This window comes from Marmota flaviventris, chromosome 4 (genome assembly GCF_047511675.1).
Source record: "Marmota flaviventris isolate mMarFla1 chromosome 4, mMarFla1.hap1, whole genome shotgun sequence".
NCBI classification, from domain to species: domain Eukaryota; kingdom Metazoa; phylum Chordata; class Mammalia; order Rodentia; family Sciuridae; genus Marmota; species Marmota flaviventris.
The window spans coordinates 139,205,966-139,230,152 of record NC_092501.1 but is presented as its reverse complement, the minus strand read 5'-3'; the positions used below and the strand labels follow the sequence as shown (position 1 = coordinate 139,230,152).

General features: G+C 33.5%; 1 protein-coding gene across 8 annotated transcripts in view; it reads left to right on the top strand.

The window, feature by feature from the left end:
• Positions 1-24,187, top strand: part of Pds5b (PDS5 cohesin associated factor B) — a 197,850-nt gene that overhangs the window by 130,049 nt on the left and 43,614 nt on the right. For all 8 annotated transcript variants that reach the window (XM_071611551.1, XM_071611550.1, XM_071611549.1 and 5 more), the window contains 2 exons: positions 9,872-9,995; positions 12,978-13,136. In XM_071611551.1, the coding sequence (XP_071467652.1) occupies positions 9,872-9,995; positions 12,978-13,136 (283 nt within the window). The remainder of the gene's footprint in view (positions 1-9,871; positions 9,996-12,977; positions 13,137-24,187) is intronic.

Below are 24,187 nucleotides of genomic sequence, written 5' to 3'. Positions count from 1 at the left end.
TTCTTCTCTTGAATTGACCAAAATAATTAAAAAGAACCAGAGGAAAATATAATTAAATAGAATGTACCACAAAGAACTGGCACCAGGTTTAAATAATACATATCCCTAAATCAGGTATATAAGGCATTTATAGTAAGTATCTTCTTATTTGGTAATTTAGAGGGGAGACTATAAGGTAGAGATAGGCTTTGAGAGAAATAAGGAAAACCTGGTTTCACCTGTAATATTAATACAGGAGAGGCATTGTAATAATTTTTTATTAGGCCAGTCTATTGTTCTTAGTTGGAAAAATAATGATCCAAGGTGTGATAAGAAGGGAACTATTGGGGCTGGGGATGTGGCTCAAGCGGTAGCGCGCTTGCCTGGCATGCGTGCGGCCCAGGTTCGATCCTCAGCACCACATACAAAACAAAGATGTTGTGTCCGCCGATAACTAAAAAATAAATATTAAAATTCTCTCTCTCTCTCTCTCTCCCTCTCTCCCCCTCTCTCACTCTCTCTTAAAAAAAAAAAAAAGAAGGGAACTATGAAGGAAATATTTAACTATTAACAGGAAAAGAGAAAATTATGTGCTTTAATGGATGGTGAATTATGATGTTCTCTTCTGACTCAGCTTTTCTCTCAGGAGTTTGAATCACCCCAAAGTAGGAAAACTAAGAGTCCTTTTATAGCCCATATTCCAAATGGAACTGATTGTCATCTTTTTAAGGCAATTTTTTTTTTTTTGTACTGAGATTGAATCCAGAAGCACTTTAACACTGAGCTACACCTGCAGCTATACCTTTTTACTTTTTATTTTGAGACAGTCTCTCACTGAGTTGCTGAGGGTGTTAAGTTGCTGAGACTGGCCTTGAACTTGCCATCCTCCTTCTGTTTCAGCTGAGTTGCCAGGATTCCTTGTCCTTTTTAACGAATTTTGGGGAGAAATTACACAAGAGACAAGGATTCACTACTTACAGTCCTGACTTCCTCTCCTGTGCTACTTAGCTGATTAAGTCACTATAGCTGGAGTAGGAGTATTGGTATTAATTTATTTTTCCTGGTACTGGGAATCAAACCTAGGACCTCACACATGTGAGGGAAGTGCTCTACCACTGACCTATGTCCTTACTCCTTGATGTTAAATTTTAAAAGATGTATTCAGTGTCTAGTCTGCAGAGAGACACTTTCGTTTAAAATGTCATAGCCAGAAACAAGTTCCTTACTCCCAAAATAATTAACAGAATACAAATTAGCTAACAAAATCTTTGTAAATATTTTAGCATTCATGAAATTGTTGATAAATAAGTACTATTTAGAAAATTGAGGTTTTCAAGATAAAAAGAAAATTGTAGTTGCTTTAAACTGCCAAGAAAGTTAAACAACTAATGTCATCTGGGGGAAAAAAGAGGGAGAACAAAAATAAGATAATAAAGGGAAAGAAGCAAAGGTTAAGAAGAACTAAAATATCTTTACATTATATAATTTTATAGCTAGCATAGAATAGAATAAACAATATAGAAAAAAATGGGGCATGAGGAAGTTGTATAGAATGTGGAGAAAATGGTCAGAAAATGAAGGCAGTTAAAGAGAATGAATTGCAGTTAGTGAAAAACCATTATTGGTTTTTCTGGAGAAGAAAGCTGAGTAATGGGAAATGAAAATATTCAAGAAAATAGCAATAACAACAACAATAATAGTAATAATAAACTTTTTAGAATTAATCTGGAGATCAGGTACTTGTATTTTAAGAAAATAACCTGGTACAATTTACTGAATTATGGGAGTGGGTTCCCAGAAATGAGACATAAAGAAAAAAAAAAGATAATGTACAGCAAAAGGAAATGAGACTGAATTCTTTTCAACTAATAATTTAACACCTGGAGAGTTTTGAAGAAAAAGGAATATAACTAAAGAATTCCCTTGCCATCCTAAGTTGTGTGTAAGTAAAGGCAAATGAAAAGCATCTTCAAGTATAGAGGGCTCTGAAAATGTATTTTCCTTTTTTATTTTGAGATCACTTCTTCTATCCACTTGTATGCCTTTCTCATTGGAATTTGTTTGCGTATGCCATTAAATTTGCCATTTATTTTCTTCTTATTTCTATATGTCCTACATAAATACTCTTGAATATTTACTTTCAAACATGGCTATGAAAATTCATTTGGAAAACTGCATTGTCTTTTTTTTTTATTTTAAAGGATAATGCTAAGAAGTAAAATTGCCTTATGAGGGGGGAAGAAAAAACCTAATAGACTATAATTATAAAAGAAATTGAGAAAATTTATTCTCTAATAAAAGCACTAAGAAAAGGAGGGGGGGAGGGGGAGAGAGATTGATTTCATTTCAAATCTGAGAAATCAGGAATTCTGATTCTTTTTAATTGTTCAGAATGTGGGATTAAAAAAAGAAAAGCACTCAATTCTTTAAAGCATGGATGCTAAAACTGAATGAAATACACTTTCCTAAAAGAAAGCTAAGACAAATCTTAGTAATGATTTCTGTGTAAGTGAAATTTTAGCAAATAGAATTTTACTGTAGTAAAATAAGAGTATATTGTGGCCAGATGTAGTTTATTCTAGGAATACCAAGAGGATTGGTATTATTAAGCTTCATATTCATGTTTATAATTTATTATATAAGTAGGAAAAAGGGGATACCATAAATCATTTTGATAAATGCTGAAAGTGCTTCTGATTTAAAAATAAGAATCAGTCTACTACTAACTGAATTTAATTTTATAGGAATAAATATAACATAATGAATATTTCTCAAACCAGTACAGTACAGTACAGTAAAACATTAGAAATATTTCCCATAAAATCAGGAACAAGATAAGAAACAACACCATCCCTGTGATTATTTAACATTGTTTTTGAATATTAGCCAGTGTAATTGCATAAGAAAATAAGAGGAACAAGTATTGGAAAGTCAAAAACAAAACTAATAATTTTTCGTGGAAAATCCAGAATAAACTGAAAAACTACTAGAAACAGGGTAGCAAAAACAAATATGTTAAAATTCAAAACTTTTCTTATATATCACTAACTATATATCAACATTTAGAAAACATAGAGTGAAGCATTAGAAAATCTAATAGTAAAGTGTACAAAAAATTTGCAAACCTTTAATGGTAGATGAGAAGTATAATATTTAATATTATAAATAACATTGATCAGGAAAAATTAGGTTGCCCAATAAATAACTAGGAAGCTGTTTTCAAAAGAAAAATGAATCTAGTCTGTTTTCCTTGATTTTTACATATATTCAAGTGAATCCCAGCTAAAGTCTTAATGTATCTAAGATTTTAAATACACAAAATGAGTACTAAAATATTAATATGGTTCTATAGTTTTTGTTTTTTGGGGAGGGGACACTAATATGAAGTCATAAATCAAGTATTAATGGATGGGATTTTTTAAAAAAATTTTTTATTAAAAATATTTATGAATCCCCTAGTGGAGGGTATTGAAAATGAACTGGATGGGCTCTCTGCCCTTATTTTTTAGTGTTGTGTATGGAAGAACTACTATTCAGATAAAAGCCAAAATCTTAAAATGATGTTGAAGTGATGTGCTGGAAAACTATTTTCAATATGTATAACTTTTAAAAGTTTAATTTTTCCAATTTATAAAAACTCTTAACGAAGGAATAACAAATAAGTCTCACAGTGGAATGTTAGCAAATGGAAGAACAGAAAATTCTTTCAGCCTTCCAAGTCATGAAAATGTGTTTGTGTAAACTAGGAAATACAAATAAAAACAATTGAATTATATATATCCAGCTTTAGTTAGCATTCTAGTGATGTTGTCCTTACTGGAATGCGAATATATATCGATACAGCCATTCTGGGTTGGTAACGTGGGTAATGCATTCAGTCGTAAAATGTGTGTAGTCTTTGCTCTGCAGTTTCACTTTTAGGAACTTATCCTGGAGATAATTTGAAAAGATACCCACATAATCATTATGTGGGCCAAAATCCTCTCAGACAGAAACTATACTAGGTATTTTAAACAAAAATATATTAACACAGGTGTGTGGAGGATGAAAGATCAAAAAATTGCACTGATAATCCAGAGGTAAGAATTGCTGTAAGTAGCTGCTATGCTGGCCTGGGAAGAAATGGTGTTCAGAGGTAGAGGAGCTGTGTCAGTATTGCCCACCTTCCTGCAAGGTGTGATGGGCCTGAGAGCAGTAAAGTTATTACTCAGAAGGCCTAAAGAAGCTCTAGTGTCTCTTTGGAGGAAGCCAGCTCTCAAAGTAGTCTGGAAAATGTAGATTTATATCTCCAGAGTCTCAGAGCAGTTTATAAGGGGATAGATTTAAAGTTCAGAGACAGTGTGTAAATAACTACTAGCTCAGGAATATTTATGGTATTGTTGAGTTTAACTCTAAATGTTCATCAGTATAAGATTGGTTATATTAGTTACATTAGTTTTGGTGTAGTTATACACTAAAGAGCTATTTGGCTGTCAAGCAGTATCTGACAATGAGAAGGTTAATGTTAAGCAAAATTCATCATAGAAAGGTCTATACAACATTGTTAGGTGAAAGATGTTTCTAAATTGTGTATTTTATGTTCTTATTTCTTTAATAATATGTTTATGCATTAATAATATATCTAGAGAAATTTTAAAAGCATGTTCCAAAAAGTGTTGGATATTATTTCAGAATATTGGGATTTGGGGGGATTTTTCTTCATGCTTTTAATGTATTTTTTCAGTTTTCTTTTTTGGACTTTTCTACATGTATGATTATCATCAGGAAAAATATTTTTTTAATTTGTGGAAAGAAAACTAATCAAGGAATAAGGAATTTCTTCTAATAGGAAAAAGAGAGAAGGTAGAGGTAGCTGCTTTATTTACTTCCATTTACTTCTAAGGTCTGCTGAGTACTTCAGAATTCATGAAATTATTTTTTCTTCCTTATGTTCATTGTTTTGTTTTCTGTAAATGAGTATGCAAAACATTGTACCCACTTAGAGTTTCACATAATCAACTTAAAAAATCCCAGATACAGTTGTTTATTACTTGTGTGATCTATGATTTTTTTCTTTGTTACTGAGAAAAGATATTGATGTTTATATTATTGAATTAGATTAATTTGGGTCTTATCTGGAGAATTTGGTTGACTAAATTAACCACAGAAAATAATGTTTAATGTCTGGAATGTTTATGGTATTGTTTGGTTACTAAGTATCAACAGATGCAAATATCTATTGATACTTGGTAACCAGTGGTGATATTCTCATTGTCTTACTCTCTTCACTAAATAGTTGAACACTTTCATAAAAAGGAACTCCTAATCTATGTTTTGATTTTCAGTGTTGCATTTGTTTAGGAAAGGCAGGGTAAATATTTTAGTCTTTTATTTTATTTAATAGTGTTAACAAACTAATGTTCTCCAAAGATGACCAGAGTGTTGGTTTTTAAAGAATGTGTCATTTTAAACTCATGAATTTATAGATACTTGTGTTTCAGTCAGTTCCAATGAACACGTTGATTGATGCCCACATTGTTCTAGTCATAACCCTGGGAGTTTATTCAAGTTGGCCCTGGGTCCCTTTGAACAATCCAGTAGTCTTTATAATTTCTTTACTATTTGGTATGACAGGATGTTCCAGGCCTATCTAGTACATGTCTAGCCTGCACCTATAATTGGCTCTTTTCCCAAGGAGCCCAGGTTCCTTTTCATGGGAATAGCATTAAGAAATCAGAAAGCGAGTCCTGTGGGCACTAATTGCTAACATGTATGACATGGTTCTGGGAAAATTCATAAGACATAGTTCGCAAAATTTTTTGAAAGGTAAAATGCTCTGTGTGTTTATCCTGATTCTTGTATTTCAAATTTAACACTATAGGCTTTTTACTGAACCTCATCAATTTTGTTTGTTTTTCTTTTTCCTGTGTGAAGATGGCATAGGATAAAACTGTTATATACTAACTCTTGCTTTATCCCATATTCTATTCATACCAGTCTCAGTATAGCAATAGCACCACCAATTTAATCCCTAAAAATGTTTGTTTACTTGTTTAGGTAGTTCTCTTTGTATGTGGGGTATATCACATTAGAGATCTGTAGTTAAATTTCTTTCTGTGCTTTAAAGTTACTTGGAATAATACTTTTTTTGGGTAGTTAAGCCATTACATGGATACTCATTGCATTCATATTTATTTATTTTGGGGGTACCAGGGATTTAACCCAGGCCAAGCCACATTCCCAGCCCTTTTTTTAAATTTTAATTTTGAGTTGGGGTTCTGCTAAGTAGGTGAGGCTGGTTTGAACTTGTAATCCTCTTGCCTCAGCCCCTGATTCCTTGGAATTACAGGTGTGTACCACTGCACCTGGCTCATTTTATTTTTTAAGATGTTGCTCTTTTAAAATTTAACGTTAGTTTTATATTATGTGAAGTAATTCAGTGTTGATAAAAATCTAAAAGAAGCAAAATGTAGTCTAGGAAGTCTACTATCCCTTAACTTTCCATTCTATTACTTTCCTATAGATGAAAATATGTATTCACATACCCCTTTTGATGAATAAATTATAACATACACCATACACAGTTCTACCTTTCTTTTCTTTAGCTACATATACTGGAGGTGGTTCCATATGTAAATATAGAGATCCTCATTTGTTTTGTGGATATATCTTTATTTATTTAACCATTTCCTTATTTGTGGACATTTGGGTTGTTTCAGGTATTATAAATAATCCTATAGTGTTCCTTTTGCATGCATCTTTTGTTGTTTTTGACAGTTATCTTTGAGAGTGGTTGCAAAAAGTCAAAGAGTAAAATGCGTATATAATTATGCTAGATATTACTTATTCCCATTCATAGTGATTATATATTGTACATCTTCAGTAGCAGTGTGCCTGATTCTCAATATACTATTGTTATGAAATGTATCTCTTTTTAACTTTGGTCATTTTCCTTATTCTGCTAATCTTTGAGAATAGTATAGCCATTGCTACTTTCTTTTGTATTAGTGTTTGTTATGGCATATTATTTTCTATTTTTTAAAAACTCTTTTAGTTCTTCCTGGGACTTGGTATTTAAAGTGGGTGGGGTTCTTACAAATATCTTAATTAGGGCTTTGCTGCTGTTGTTGTTGTTACTTATGTTTCTTTGTTATTAACTTGGTTGTTTTTGGTCCAGTTTGACAACGGTCTTTCAGTTAGACTGTTCAGACCATTTGCATTTAATATAATTATTGATATGGTCAGTTTTGAGACAGGGTCTTGCTAAGTTGCCTAGGGCCTCAGTAATTTGCTGAGGAAGGCTTTGCATTTTCGATTCTTCTGCCTTGGCTTCCTGAGTTGCTGGGATTACAGGTGTGAGCTGCCAAACCTGACCTTATTTAATTTTATTGTTTCTGTTGCTACATCCTTAATTCACATATCTTTTCTTCTGCAGCATATAATTTGCTTTTAATCCCATCCATGTATTTTTCATTTAAAATATTGTGTTTTTATGTTTATTTTAAATTCCATTTTGGTCTCATATTTTATTTCTATCCTTATTTCTATCTTGGGCATATGGAACATATTTCTTTGAACATATTTATAAGATATGTCTTAATGTCTTTGTAATTCCATATTTGTGTCACTTCTAAGTCTGTTTCTGTTGATTAATTTTCCGCTTGGTTATTAGTGTTCTTTATGCTGTTGGTTGTAGAAATGAGTTACCAGAACTGACTGTGTTGAGGAAAAAAATTTTTTTAATTACTTTTTACAGATTATAATTATTAACATGTTATATATAAATTAATGGGATTCACTGTAATATTTTCATACATATACATCCTGTGCATTGATTATTTTCACCCACCATTCTGTTGTCTACCTCTGTTCCCACTCCTCTTCCCGGGGGCTAAGAGTTCTTTTTCAGCTTTCAAGTCTCTTTGGGGTAGGGGAGATTTTCTATCCTACTGCATTCCTACATTATTTTCCTTGTCTTGGGTAACTTTTTCTCATATATATCATGGATCATTTTCTAGCCAAAAATTGGGCATACCCCTCTGTGGATTCCTAGTACTCACACTGTCTTCTTTTGTGGCGTCCTGTTCTTTAATACTTTACCCTTGAAGTCAGAGCTGCCGCCTTCTACCTGAATTTCAATCTCTTTCTCAGTTCCGTCTTTATTTGAGTTACTCCTTTAAAAAAAATTATTGTTGTTATTATTTCAATACAGAGGGTTGAACTGAGGGGCACTTTACCACTATGCTATACCTCCAGCTCTTTATATTTTTCATTTTAAGACTGGTTCTAGTGGGTTACAGAGATTGCCTTCAACTTGCCTTCCTCCTGCCTCAGCCTCCTGAGTAGCTAGGATTATACATGTGGTCCACTGTGCCTGGCTTTCGTTACTTCTTGTACTGTGGCTTGGGAATTGTCTCCTTGGATTAAGCTGGGGAAGATGTAATAATTGTTTGCCATCTTTTAAGACCTGTTGCCTATTGTCTAGTGCCTGAAACCTTTAACATATTTAGTTTGTTTTCTGGCTAAGTCAAGGGAATAAATCCAGTTTCATTTACATCATCTGCAGCAGACATTCTCTTGGTGCACTTTTAATTTCCTTGCTTGTTTTTGATTAGAGTGAAAGTAAACATTTTTTTCATATATTTCAAGGTAATATTGTCTTTCTTTAACACATTTTTTAAAAAAATTTTGTTTTAGTTGTAGATGGACCCAGTACATTTATTTTATTTACTTATTTTATGTGGTCCTGAGGACCAAACCCAGTGTCTCACACATGCCAGTCAGGTGCTCTACCACTGAGCCACAGCTCCCAGCCCTAATATTATCTTTTGATGATCTTTGTACCTTTTCATGTCCAGCCCATTTTTCTATGGTATTATTGGTCTTTTCATTTTCTATTTTTGGACGGCTTTTTATGTTAGGGATAGCAACTCTTTTTCCATATAATATGAAATCTTAATGTTCCTGTTCAGTTTTTTGTTTGGCTTTTAATTGTACTTTGTATTGGTATCATGTGAGATTCTACTCTTTAACTGTGATGAGTTATTGTATCTCTGAATTCTTCATATTCGTTTGGTATTGGGCAATGAGAAAGATTGCTTTTACCATGTGATGTTTGAATAATAGTTAAGAGCACCGTCTTTATTCAATCTTCATTGTAAGGTTTTGAGTGGTAGAATGATGTGATACATGGGTGTTCTTCCAGGTAGCTACATGACTTCACTCCTCATCTCCCCTAGAATTCTGCTCAAGCATTACTTTATCAGAAGGGGCCTGTATTTAAAATTCTCTTTTACATTCCCCTCTTCACTTTTATCTTTCTCCTCCTTTTCTTTTTTCCCCCTCTATAGTAGTTATCACAATTTGATATAACACATTTATGTTATCATTTGTCTTGTTTCTAAGATGCTGGTAGCATGAAGGCAAGGATTTGGGGCCCTTAATAGTGCTCAACTCATAATACTGCTTAATGAGTATTGGTTAATCTGATTTCCCTTTGTGTAGGTTGTTCTGGCACAAAGCAAAAGATGAATTGGAAGAGGCAGACTTCAGAAAGAACACAACCTCCCATCACAGTGGTCTAGTTGTAAGGTGGCAGAAACTTTGTTAGAGTGATAGCAGTGAGAATAAAGAGAAAGGCCTCATGGGAATGCCATTAGAAAGGAGTGGATTATCAGCCTTATTTGTACTTATAATTATCGAATAAAAATTTTAAAACAAAATACTTGTATTTGGTTTATATTGGTAATATAGACATTTGTAAGGCAAAATTATAGGCCATTGAAAGTGAGTCTGAGTAGATCTCAGTGATTAGTTTTTGGTCTCACAAAGCTTAAAAAAACAAATATTAAAGTATCTGACAAATCATACTAGTTTTTCTGGTTTATTGTTTTTCTTTGATTTTTATTTTTAGAGCATTGCTTCCTGTTTTACATCACAAATCTAAAAAAGGACCCCCTCGTCAAGCCAAATATGCCATTCATTGTATCCATGCGATATTTTCTAGTAAAGAGACCCAGTTTGCACAGATATTTGAGGTAATGAGAATTTTCTTTATTTCATACATCATTACTAAAAAGGAAATATTGATGACTTTTGCAGAATGTTTACATTATTTTGTACATTTTCAGAATTTAAATCAGGGAAAATCAACATTGATAAATGATTAAAACATGAAAATTTCTGATTATTCAGTTGTTTAACACTGATTCAGATTCAGAAATCAAATTATATAATACTTTTTGACATTGCTTTATATATTTGCATTTGGAGACTTACTGGAGGGTAATTACATATCAAATTATAGTTATTGATAGTAGGTAACAGATGATTATTCTGTCAGTTTACAGGTTTAAAAATTTGAATTCTGTTTGAGGTACTGAGGGTATAGGGTTTGGAAATCAATATTAATTGGTATTTAAAGTAAGTAAGTTTATACTTTTATGACTAACTGAAGTATGTTTCAGATATAAAGTGTGTCTTTTCAGTATACATTTGTATTATTGTCTATACACTTTAAATTACTTGCACCTAAATATTTATTGCAGTCTTTTATAACTAAGGACTGTCTTTGAAACTTGTCATTGCAAATAAAAGTTATAAAAATCTGTAAAATCCTAATTTATAATTTTACTTTAGGAACTTTCAGTGAAGTCAAAACAATTTGGAAAACATGCCAATGGTATCTACTATAGATACTTGTAATCTCTTATTAAGTAGTTTTTATGCTAATTTTGTCATATTTTCATGTATTATGTTAAACTGTGAGAAGGAAGAAAAGTGCTCTCTTCTTCCAAACAACTTTTTATTTTATGTTTTTTTTCTGTAGATTATAAATAATTTAATTTTTGTGCATTTGGATGTGGGTTTTTTCCTATAGTTTGTTTTTGTGTATGAGAATGGCTTTAATAAATTCATATTGACCTGTGAGAAACTTGTTTTTCTTTTTCTTTCTTTTCTCTCCCTTTTTTTTAAATTAGTTCTAATCAGTTATACATGACAGTAGAAAGTTCTTTGATTCATAATACACAAATGGAGCAGAATTTTTCAGTTCTCTGGTTGTACATGAGTTAACAGTATTCAAGCAGTCATACATGTACCTAGGGTAATGATATCCGTCTCATTCCACCATCTTTCCTACCGCCCGCTTTTTCTTCTTTATCTCTTTTTTAATTTTTGTAATTGGCTCTTGAACCCAGGGACACTTAACCACTGAGCCACACCTCCAAGCCTTTTTTTTTTTTTTTTTTTGCTTTTTACAATTTTGAAGACAGGGTTTTGCCAAGTTGTTTAGAGCCTCACTTAGTTGCTGGGGCTGGCCTGGAAATTGCATTTCTCCTGCCTTAGCCTCCAGAGTTGCTGGGATTGAAGGTGTGTGCCGTTGTGCCTGGCTGCTTTTCTTGATTCATCTTTTTGTTTCATTGATGATGATGAGAGTAAGTTGTGCTTTTAGAGTACTTTTATTTTTATTTTTTTTAATATTTTATCTGTTACTTAATTTCATCTTCACTAGCATCCCAACTGTATTCCTTTAACTGTAAAGGTCAAGTTTTGGAGAAAATGTTTCCTAGATATCTCTGGCCTTTTTGCGGTTGCTGTTATGTCAGGATCTGACTGTTAATTTTGCTTTTCCAGAAATGTTTATATTAATGTAACTATAATATCAAACTCTTTATAATAAACTAATTGAAAAAGTTATTTATGCTATCATAATTTTGTTGACAATATGAACAACAAACTGGCACTTAGCTAGGTGTACTTTGTAAGTACTAAGGGAGTTTATCAGGTGGCATGAAGTAAACTCACTTAAATACATTTTGGACTAAATTAAGCCTATGTTGCCCTAATGTGTAGCAAAAAACCTCAGTTCTCTATTGCTTTTCAAGCTTGGAATTATTGGTGTTCAGTGTCAGGTAATAGGGCACAAATGTTTCAGTAAAATGCAACATTAAAATTTATGATAGATAATGTATTCACTTGCTTTCAAATTAGAAGATGGAAAGAGAATATGCAGTAAAAAGTCCACTACCCTTCTGTTCCTTCCCACTTATTTAGTTATTTTCCCATATGCAGCCATTGTTATCTGTTACTAATGTCCTTTTCTAGAGATACTTTGTTTGTATTGGAGAAGGAATATACAAGTATATACACAAAATACAATTTGGTCCCTGATTGTTTCGATTATTCCAGTGATAGCACTCTTCTGATTTTCCTAGTTTTATTAACAATACCTTTTGGACATCATTCTATAAGAGTAAGTGAAAGTTTCTTCGTTCTTTTGTTTAGACAAAATGCATATTAATGGTTAGATTTCTTTTCAGAAAAACAAAAATCATTTTGTTATCGTGTTTAATAAAGACATCCAAAATTCAATTGACTATAGACATAGTAAAGGCTTATGTCTTGCTACTGAAAAGTCCTGTTGGACGTTTGGCTGGTTAATCAGTAGCTTACGAACAGACTCTTTCTGAATAGTGGCTTCTCCTTAAGTCCCATCAAATGCTCGGAATTAAATCATCCACTGAGTACAGATAGACCCTGTGGAAATGACATCCTGCTTATGCCTGCCTTAGTGCAGATGTGGCATACTTCACTTTCATTTCTATTCCCTTGACCAGAACTCATATGTTCTCATCTAACTGCAGAGGAAACTGCAAGTGGAATCATCTTATTGCCCAGGAAGTAGAAGCAAAGTGGACGTTTGTGAGCCCTGACAGTCTCTAATATATTCATATAAAAGACCATAAAATATATGCTACATAATAGGATTTTACAGGCTGAAATGTTTCTTTACCTACTTCTAAACTATGACTTGGGCAAAACTGAAAATGTTTAAACTTAATGTGTTCTAGACATAGATAATCCTATAGAAATCTAAACATAACCTTAAGTTACTACCTACACCAGGTATGTGCATTGAAACTTTTGTAGTTTTTGAAATTCAAAGATGAAATATGTTAATTTTTATAATCTTTATTATATAGAGAGAGTTGAATATATTTTCCTCCCTTCATTTTCAGCCTCTGCATAAGAGCCTAGATCCAAGCAACCTGGAACATCTTATAACACCATTGGTTACTATTGGTCATATTGCTCTTCTTGCACCTGATCAGTTTGCTGCTCCTTTGAAATCTTTGGTAGCTACTTTCATTGTGAAAGATCTTCTCATGAATGATCGGGTAATTTATATTTTTTAGATTTGTGTTCTTCATAATGTTATCTGCTAAAATTTTATGCAGCAGAGTAATAAACTGACGGTAATGACATTTCCATTTGGCTGCCTTTATTTTAGGCTTTTTAGTTTTTATTAACTGTGCTCTATCTCCATTATAAGTAAAATAACATTGAAGCAGCTCTTTAGTTGAGCATAGGCATATCACCTGAAATATATATGTGATAAATGTATCACCTGATTCTATTCAGCTCTACAGGAGGTTAATTTTCATAAGGACATCTATTTTTAAAATGTACAGATTGACTAAACAGTTCACAGTTTGTTGTCATGACTGTGGTTGGTCTTTTTCTTGAATAAAGTAAAAAAAAAAAAAAAAACCCCTGGTAGAAAATTTTGGGAAAGAAAAGAAATAATGATTTTGTTTGTCTTTGACTTGTGTTTATTTGGGGCTTGATGCCCTGTAGTCACATGAAATTTTATGCTTATATGTATATATGTATATTTAGATGTGTATACACATATAAATGACTTGTAGATAGCTATCAGTTTTGTATCTTCTGTACCCTCAGCACTGTATTAGGATCTCTAGAGGATCAAAAGAAAAATAAACTTCTAAAAATACTTAAAATATGCATATTTTAAGTGCACATCTGCCACATGTGTTATATACATCATTATTCTGATCGTCCCTTTAATACATCTTGATACTTTTAAATTATTAAGTTTAATACCTTGATACTTTTAAGCTGAGAGGTTATGGAAAAATAGTTTACAGAGATAATAACTGTTGTTGTATATATTAGATTTCTGATGATTTGTGGCTGTGTAAATCTAGTGGTCTAAATCTCTGTGATTTGGAGGCCAAGGGCCTATTTTAATTTCCATAGTCTACCAGTTTCTTTGCCTGTATTCTTGACCTGTCCCTATCATTTCCCCTGTGGATAGTAGTGTGTGTGTTGGAGGAAGTGTATTTCCATCCTTTAGATCGTGTTTGCTAATCATGTGTTTAAAATTTTCTATATCCTATATTCTTTTTTTATGGTCCTGGAGATTGAACCTAGGGACTCACACATTAGGCAGTCTCTTCCATTGAGCTACATCCCTAGTCCTTTTTAATTTATTTTGAGACAGGGTCTCACCAGTTGCCCAGGCTGGCATGGAACTTTGGATCCTCCTGCCTCAGCCTCCTAAGTAGTTGGTATTACAGGTGTGTGCCACTGTGCCCTGCCTGTTTTATTTTCCTTAATTAAAAAGTTTAATTGAATTTATCAGAAAAGAACACATTTTATAATGGTGCTGCTTTTTAAATTACCACAAAGTTAACTTTGAATAAATAAGTTGTCCAGGTAATGAAATATATAAGTATATGACCAACACCCCTAAAACTCTTTTTTCTTCCCTTTCCTGTCATTACCTCCTTGAAGGTAATGATTTTTACAATCACTTTTACCTGTTTTTAAACTCTTATAGATGGAACTGTCAGAATAATTTTTTTCCTTGCTGGGGATTGAACCCAGGACCTCAAACATGCTAGACAAGCCCTCTACCACTGAGTTACATCTGCAACTACACAGTAAATTCATTATCTGACTTCCTTCATATAATATTATATTCTTGAAATCAGTTCATATTATTGCACATAGAAGTTGGTTCATTTTCATTGCTGTATTGTATAGTATTGTTTGTACCATAATGTACCTGTTCTTTTGCCAGATATTTAGATGGTTTCCAGTGTTAAATGTTGAGGTTATTAATATTTGCTTAAGTATATTTTTGTGCCCTGATGTGTGCATTTCTTTTGGGGTGTGATTGCTGTGTCACAGGGTATTGTATAAGTTCAGATTTAATAGCTTTTGCCAAACTGTTTTTCAAAATGTACCAATTTTTTTTATCTGTAATGAATGAAAGTTCTAGTTGTACCATTTTTCTTTTCTATTAGATGTCTCATACTATATCCATTTTATGAGCAAGTAATAGCATTTTATATGTATGTATACACACACACAACTTATTTTCTTTATTTTTTTCCATAATTTTTATTGGTGCATTATAATCATACATAATGGTAGGATTCATTGTTATATATTCATAAATGCACATAATATAGCAATATAAATTGGCAATATTGTTCCCAACTATATCTTCTTTCCCTCCCCTCTTACTTCACTCTGGTCCCTTTCATCTACTTTACTGGTCTCCCTTTCATTTACATGAAATTTCCCCCTATTTTTTCTTTTCCTTTATGCTTTCTAGTTTCCACATAACAAAATGTACAACCCTTGACTTTCTTTTTTTTTTTTCAACCCTCGACTTTCTGAGTTTGGTTTATTTTGCTTAACATAACCTTCCGTCCTGTAGATGACATAATTTCATTCTTTATGGCTGAATAAAAGTCCATTGTGTATATATGTCAGTTTTTTTAATCCATTCATACATTGATAATACATGTAGGCCAGTTCTGTAGTTTGACAATTGTAAATTTTGCTGCTTTAAACATGGCTATGCAAGTATTGCTATAATATGATGACTTTTAATTCTTGAGAATAAATACTGAGAAGAGTGGTATACCTGGGTCAAATGGTGATTCTTTTCTTACTCTTTTGAGGTACTTATATTCTGATTTCCATAGTTGTTGTACTAATTTAAAATCCCACCAACAGTGTAAAATGGTTCCTTTCTCTTTGTATCTCTCCAGCATTTATTGTTGTTTGTAATCTTGGTAGCTGCCATTCTACTGGAGTGACATGAAATCTTAGTGTAGTTTTGATTTGCATTTTCCTAATTGCTAAAGATGCTGAACATTTTTTCATGTGTGTGTTGGTCTTTTTTGTTTGTTTATATTTTGTGGTACTAGGGATTAAACCTAGTGGTGATTTACTACTGTGCCACATTGCCAGTCCTTTTTATTTATTTAGCAACTTAGGAACTCACTAAGTTGCTGAAGCTGTCCTCAAACTTGCGATCCTCCTGCCTCAGCTTCCTGAATTTCTAGAACTACAGATATGCATGGCACTGCCCAGCTGTTTCTTCTTTTGAGAAGTGTGTGTAGTTCATTTGCCCATTTATTAATTGGGTTATTTGGGGTTTTTTAATGTTAAATTTTTGATATTTTAAAATTTGATATTTTGGATATTTATCCTCTGTTAGAAGAGTAGCTGTCAAAGATTTTCTCCCATTCTGGAGATTTTTCTCTTCATGCTCTTGTTTCTTTTGCTGTGCAGAAGCTTTTTAATTTGATACCATCAAATTTATTAACTCTTGGTGATATTTCCTGAATTTTAGGAGTCCTACTGAGGAAGTTGTTGCCTGCACCTATATGTTGGAATGTTGATCCTATGTTTTCTTAATAGGAGTTGGATAGTTTCTGATCTTTTCCTGGGTCTTTGATCCATTGAGTTGACTTTGGTGGTGGGTAAGAGATAAGGATCTAGTCTCCTTATTCTACATATGGATAACCAGTTTTCCCAGTACCATTTGTTTAAAAAGGCTGACTTTCCTCCAGTGTTTTTTTAGCACCTTTGTTAAGGATCAGATGACTGTATTTATATGGTTTTGTCAGTGTGTCTTTTGTTGATCAGTTTTTATGTCAGTATCATGCAATTCTTGTTACTATAGCTCTGTAGTATAAATTTAAGTCAGGTATTGTGATGCATCCATTTTGCTTTTTGGGCTTAGGATTGTTTTGGCTATTCTGTGTCTTTTATTCTTCCAAATGAAATTTATTTTTCTTCTTCCTTCTTTCCTTCCCTTTCTTTTTTGGTACCAGGGATTTAACTTAGTGGCACTTGACCATTGAGCCACATCTCCAGCCCTGTTTTGTATTTTATTTAAAAACAGGGTCTTACTGACTTGCTTAGCACCTCTCCATTGCTGAAGCTAGCTTTGAACTCGAGATCCTCCTGTGCTGCTGGGATTACAGGTGTGTGCCATCGACTTGGTCTTCCAGATGAATTTTAGAACCCCCGCCCCCCATTGTGTGAAGGATGTCATTGGTATTTTGATGAAGATTGCAGTGAATTGTTATGTTGATTTTTAACATTATAACTTATGCCTATCTATGAACATATGAGGTCTTCCTATCTTCTTATTTCTTTAGTTTCTTTCTTCAGTGTTTTGTAGTTTTCATTGTGGAGGTCTTTTATCTCTTTGGTTAGATTTATTCATAGATTTTTTTTTTTTTTTTGAGGGTCTCTTGAATGGAATTGTTTTCTTGATTTCTTTCTTGGCAGATTCATTATTGGCATGTAGGAAAGCTATTGATTTTTGTACACTGCTACTTTACTGCATTTGCTTATTAGCGCTCAGTCTTCTGGTGGAGCGTTTTGGATCTTCTAAGTATAGTATCATATCTGCAAACAGAGATGATTTGACTTCTTCCTTTCCTGTTTTTTAGTCCCTTTTATTTACTTCTCTAACTTAACTGCTCTGCCTAGAATTTCTATTACTACATTGAATAGGAGTGCTGAGAGTCGACAACCTTGTCTTGTTCCAGATTTTAAAGGAAATGCTTCAGTTTTTCCCCATGCACTGTCTTTGGATTTGTCCTGTATATCCTTTATGATGTTGAGGTAGGTTCCTTCTGTTCCTAGTTTTTTGAGTGTTTCTATCATGAATGAGTGCTGAATTTTGTCAGAGGTTTTCTCTGCCTCTACTGAGATAATTACCTGATTTTTATCCTTAATTCTATGTATGTGATGAATTACACTTATTGATTTGTAAATGTTAAACCATCCTTGCAACCCTGGGAAAAAACAAACCTAATCTTGTCATATAGTGTTTTTTTTTTTAATATTTTATTTTTTAGTTTTAGGTGGACACAATATCTTTATTTTACATTTATGTGGTGCTGAGGATCGAACCCAGTGCCTCGTACATGCTAGGCGAGTGCTCTACCACTGAGCCACAACCCCAGCCCTATGCAGTGTTCTTAATATGTGTTTTGCACATGATTTGCTAATGGTTTATTAAGGATTTTTGCATGTAATTTCATCAGGGGTATTGGTTTGTAGTTTTCTTTCCTTTATGTGTCCTTACCTGGTTTTGGTATGAGAGTGATATTGGCTTTATGGAATGAATTTGGAAGTGTCCCACCCTTTTCTGTTTCATGTAATAATTTGAGGAGCATTGGCATTGGTTCTCCTTTAAAGGTCTGGTAGAATTCAGCTGAGATTTCATCTGGTCCTGGGTTTTTCTTTGTTGGAAGGCTTTTTATTAATGCTTCTATCTCATTGCTAGTTATTGTCTGTTTAGATGTTCTGTGTCCTCTTGATTAGATTTTGTCAGGTCCTATGTTTAGTTTAGGTCATATATAAGGTCCATGGGTCTAGAAATGTATCTGTTTCTTCTGTGTTTTCCAGTTTATTGGACTGTAACTTCTCAAAATAGTCCCTCATGATTCTCTGAATTTCTGTGATGTTTATGATGAGTTCTTCTTTTTCATCTCTAATTTTATTAACTTGGATTTCCTTTCTTTTGATTAGTTTGGCTAAGGGCTTATTAATCTTGTTTATCTTTTCAAAGAACTGACTTCATTTATTTGATTCTTTGTATTATTTTTTAACTCTCAATTTCATTGATGTCAGCTCTGATCTTAATTATTTCATTTCTTTTATTGGTTTTGGAATTTGTTGTTTTTTTCCAAGGGTCTTGAGATGCATCATTAATATATTTGGGATCTTTCTGATTTTCTTATAGATGCTCATAGCTATAAAGTTTCCTGTTAGAACTGCCCTTTATACTGTCCCAGAGGTTCTGGTATGTTGTATAGCTGTTCTTGTTTGATTATACAAGTTTTTAAATTTGTCATTTGATTTCTTCTATCACCATTCATCATGCAGAAGTCTGTTGTTCAATCTCATGTGTTTATACAGTTTCTCTAGTGATTTTTAGTTATTGATTTCTAATTTTCATCCATTATGTTCAAGTAAGATGCAAGGAATTTTATTGACTTCTCTTTTTTGGGAGTGGGGTGTATTTTCTGAAAGTTGCTTTATGGCCTAAAATATGGTTTGCTTTGGAGAACATTCTAAGAGCAGCTGAGAACAAAATGTATTTGGCTATTGTTAATAAAATATTCTATAGATGCCTGTTAAATCTGTTTGATTTGTAATATTATTTAGGTTGGAAGCATCTCTACTGAGTTTATATCTAGATGACCTATCTATTGGTTAGTGAAGTGTGTTGAAACATCCAGTATTATTTTAATGGAGTCTATATGGGTTGAGTAATGTGTTCTATATAATTAAGTATACCAGCATTTACTGTCATTGTATCTCCTTAGATTGTTCCCTTTACAGTATGAAGTGACCCTCTTTGTTTCTTCTGATTAATTTGGTTTGAAATTTGCTTTGTCAGATGTGAGGATAGCTATCCCGCTTGGTTTTGGAGTCCATTTACATGTATATCAATTTCAATCCTTTCAGTTTCAAACTGTGACTATCTTTACCTGTCAAGTGAATTTTATGCTAATATAAGTTTGGGTCTTGTTTTTCAATCCACTTTGCCTCCTGAATCTTTTAATTGGAGTATTGAGACCATTTACATTCAGTGTTATTATAGACAGATGTTTATTAATTTCTTCTGTTTTTATTTATTTTTCATGTTTAATTTGGTCCTGTTTCTCATTTGCTTAGCTACTCTTTTAATGAGATTTGTCCATTTGTAAGCTCTGGAAGTTTTTAAAATTCCTTCGGTATGAAGTCTTTCTTGTAAGTTTCTTCTGTGGTTCTGGTTTCATGGTCATGGTTGTTTTGTTTCTCTGAGTATCTTGGAAGGTTTTTATTTCTGTTTTGATTCTGAAGGATAGCTTTGCTTGATATGACAATTGTTTTCTTTTAGGACTTACAATACATCATACCTAGCCCTCTCCTGACTTTGAGTTTGTGCTGAAAAATTGAAATAATTGTAATTGACTTACTTCTAAATGTGACCCATTTGTTTTCTCTTGAGCCTTTAAAAAGTTTTAATTATAGTGTGGTATGGAGAGGTTTTTTTTTTTTTTTTAATATATTTTTGGGGTTCTGAATGACATCCAGGTGCCTATCTCAGTCTCAAGGTTTGGAGTTTTTACTGAAGAGTTTATCCTTGCCATTAGCCTGATCTTTGATTCCAGTGATTCTTAGATTTGTTCTCTTCATGTTGTCCCAGAGTTTCTGTATATTCTGGTCATAGTTACTTATTATTTTCTTTAATACTATATGAATGTTCAAGCCTTGCCACTTTGTCTTCTGTTTCTGAGATTCTGCCTTCTGCATAGTCTACTCTATTTGACTTTCACCATTTTATTTGATTTGTTGTGCCTTTCATTTCTAAGATTTCTATTTTTTTTTCAATATCTATCTCCTTTTTAAATTTCTCATTTATATGTTGTATTGACTTCCTTAATTCATTCAGTTGTTTTTCTGTGTTCTTTTGGATTTCATTGATCATTTTTATAATCTTTTAAAAAATTCTTTATCTGGTATTTGATTCACCTCAGTATCTTTGGAGTTAGTTGCTGGTGAATTATGAACTTTTGGTGTCGTGTAACTTTCATTTTTTTACACATTTCTTTATATTCCTTTGCTGGGTTTTATGCATCTTCTAGAATGGATTTCTCAGGTCACAGCCTTCTCTTCACACAGTTTTCTGGGATATCTGGTTATTGTGAATTTTTATATTTCCAAGTGGATTTTATAGGATAGTTTACTGGTAGCTCTCCAGTGATGATTAGTATATTTTGATACAGTACACATTATGTCAAAACTAGAGGATCTCATTTTCCCTGTAGGTCTCCAAACAGTGGGGTTCTTCTTGTAGGTGTGTTGTCCACAATTTTGTGTTATTTCTCCCTGTTTTCTCTGGAGGGATGAACTTCCATGAGGGAGACTCCTGCAGTTCCTAGTTGGGGCCTGGACCTTGGTTTGCGATTTTTGTCTCCTCTATTTTTTTGTACTAAAGTGTCTTTGCAGTTTGACTATGGTTTATTTGTACATGGAGCAAGGTGTGCTGTTTCTTAACTGGGTTTCAAGTTAGCTCAGCGGTAGAGTCTCTACCCTGTGAACTTGTAATGTCTTTGTAGAGTCCCAGCACCTCTCAGAAGAGGGGAAACAAACAAGAACAATATCAGCAAAATATATTTATACACACACACACACACATACAGCATTAAAGTAAATACCTGGTGCCTACTATGGCATCTGCACCACTAATTACCACAAATCAGGAATGGTGGGGTCATCAATTGCCAACAACAATAAAAACCTGTGAACTAGACCTGGCAGTAAAGTAAACAGCACTTGTCAGGTATACCATCCACAATACTAATAACCACCACGGCATGAGTGGTGGGAGCAGGAATTATCAAATAGTTCTAAAATATGTTAATTTTTTTTTTAGAAAGAATTTAATATTTATTTTTTAGTTTTTGGCAGACACAACATCTTTGTTTGTATGTGGTGCTGAGGATCGAACCCGGGCCACACGCATGCCAGGCAAGTGCGCTACTGCTTGAGCCACATCCCCAGCCCTAAAATATGTTAAAAAGAACAGTGCATTAAGAGAAAATAAAATGTGATAGGAAAGTAAAAGAAAATTTAGAATGTTCAGAATGTGAACATAAAGCTGGAGAGATGTAGCAAGTGATAGTTTTAAAGATAGGGAAAAAATTAAAGAAACAAACAGAGAATTTGGCTATTAGAGGGGAAAAAGAGAAGAACAAGAGAAACAAACAAGCAAAAATCCCTAACCCTCAAAAGTCAAAAAAAGAAAAATAAAAACCATTGAGCCCCCCTAGCTCAATGGTAGAGCACTTGCCTTACACATGTGAGGCACACTGGGTTTGATCCTCAGCACCATATAAAAATAGATAACTAAAGATATTGTGATCATCTACAACTTAAAAAAAAAAAAGAAAAACATTAAAAGATTAAAGAAAAATAAAAGCCATTAAAAATGCTAAAAGTGAGAAAAAACATGTATATATATGTGTTTGTATATATAAATACACGTACATACACCACACAACACACATGTACATAACATGTATATCACAAGTCAAATCTGCATAGCAGGAACACTCACACAAACGAAAAAAATTGTAATGAAAAAATGAAAGAACTAGCTCCAATAAGGTGGTAAAAACTGTTGATGAGGATGGATGTTCACTGCCTATGTCTGTCCTCATTTCTGATTTTTTTTTTTTTTTTTTTTTTGAGTACCAGGGATTTAACTCAGGGGTATTCCACCACTGAGTCACACATCCCCAGCTCTATTTTGTATTTTATTTAGACACAAGGTCTCACTGACTTGCTAAGCACCTCGCAGTTGTGGAGGCTGGCTTTGAACTCGCGATTTTCCTGCTTCAGCCTCCAAAGCTTCTGGGATTGCAGGTGTGTGCCACTGTGCCCAGCTTTATTTCCGTTTCTTCTTGGGCTGTGTACCCATTAGAAAGAGGAATGGATGGTAGTTGTAAATCCTGCCTCTTTTTTCTGTTGCTTACTAAGCTGCCAGCTGGAGCGGCCTAAAACTGAAACTGGTTGAAATAGCTCTCAGCTTCCCTTCTTACAGTACAAGATTGGCAGGAATGGGAAGTATTCTCAATTGGAGTTGTGTCAGGACAGAACAAGCTGATGCCCTCCCAGGGTGAGGCTGCTGTGGAGTTCTAAGTGAGAGTTGGCAGACGCTTAACTCTCATCAGGACTTTGAGACTTTATTGGTGGTATCTGTTCCAGAGAGATTAAATAAGCACATCCCTAGGACTGGGCAGATGTTGATATCTGCTGGCCTTCTGGATTTTGAACTGTATTCGGGTGGGGGATCCAACCCTTTTCAGGTCTGGCATATTGCACCACCTTCTCAGGCTCCAAGTGTAATCATGTCTGCCTGTTCAGTTTCCCAGCTGCCTTTAGCTGGTTTTGTGAGCCATCAGACTTTCTGCTAGGTGCACTTAAACCACATTGTATGTCATGGCTGGGATAGTATAGCAGTATTTGTTATGATCTCCTGGGCTCCTGTAGCACCAAACTGAAGCATGGCCTCCTCCAGATGGCTCCCTCCTCAGCTTTCTGCTTACCAGTTGAGAAACACAGAGTACTTTTTAAACATCAGTTTACTGTTCAGTCTCTGGTTCATCTAAGTTCAGGCTTCTCCTCTGTTCTGTAAGTTTTTCCATGCCAAATTTGTCCATTTTGTTTCTTTGTATTATCTCCCCCTCTGTGGTAAACCAGTGCTGCTGCCACTGCCATAACCAGCTTGATTCCAATGTATTCTATCTTGTCTCTGGTTCAATGTTTTCTAAGAGTCTCAACATCCAATATTAAATTTTATTGAATTCCTTCTTTCACCCAGCTCTGCTGAGAAACTCAAGCCACAGAGCAACTGCAAATGCAGCCTTCCTCTAATCCACCAGCTTGAATCTCTATATTGATGTTTTAGGTCTCTTCTTTTGTGAGGTGCCTGCTTGAGATTTTCCCTCATTTGTCTATTAAAAATATGAATCCCTATCTAACTTGTTAGATTTCTTTATATATTCTGTTGCATTTTTTTTCTCCTACTTTGTACCTCTTTCAATTTCTTAATGCTATCTTTTGATGAGCAGATTTCTTAATATTAACAAAGCCAAAATTTATCAATTTTTATGGTTAGCCCTTAAGTTGTTTCATCTACCCCAAGATTGTGAACATGTTTCCTATGTTGTTTTCTGGACTTGCACTGATTCAGTAGCCATTAGTCACATATCTCTACTTAAATATATGTTTGAATTAAATATACTTATAAATCTAGTTCTTCATTTACACATTTTGGTGTGCAGTAGCCGTTTGTAAACAGTGGTAAAGTGTTGACAGCTTTGTTCTAGTTAACTTTTACCTTTTGCTCTATATGCTTGAAATTGACTTTTGTATATGTACAAAATAGATTTCAAATTCATTTTTATTTCCATCTGATGCAATACCACTTACTGCAAAGATGGAATTTCTCATTGATTTTTTTTAATTGGGGCAAAATTCACATAATGTAAAATTAACTATTTTAAACCATACAATTCTGTGTCACTGCTTTATCCGTCATGTTGTGCAA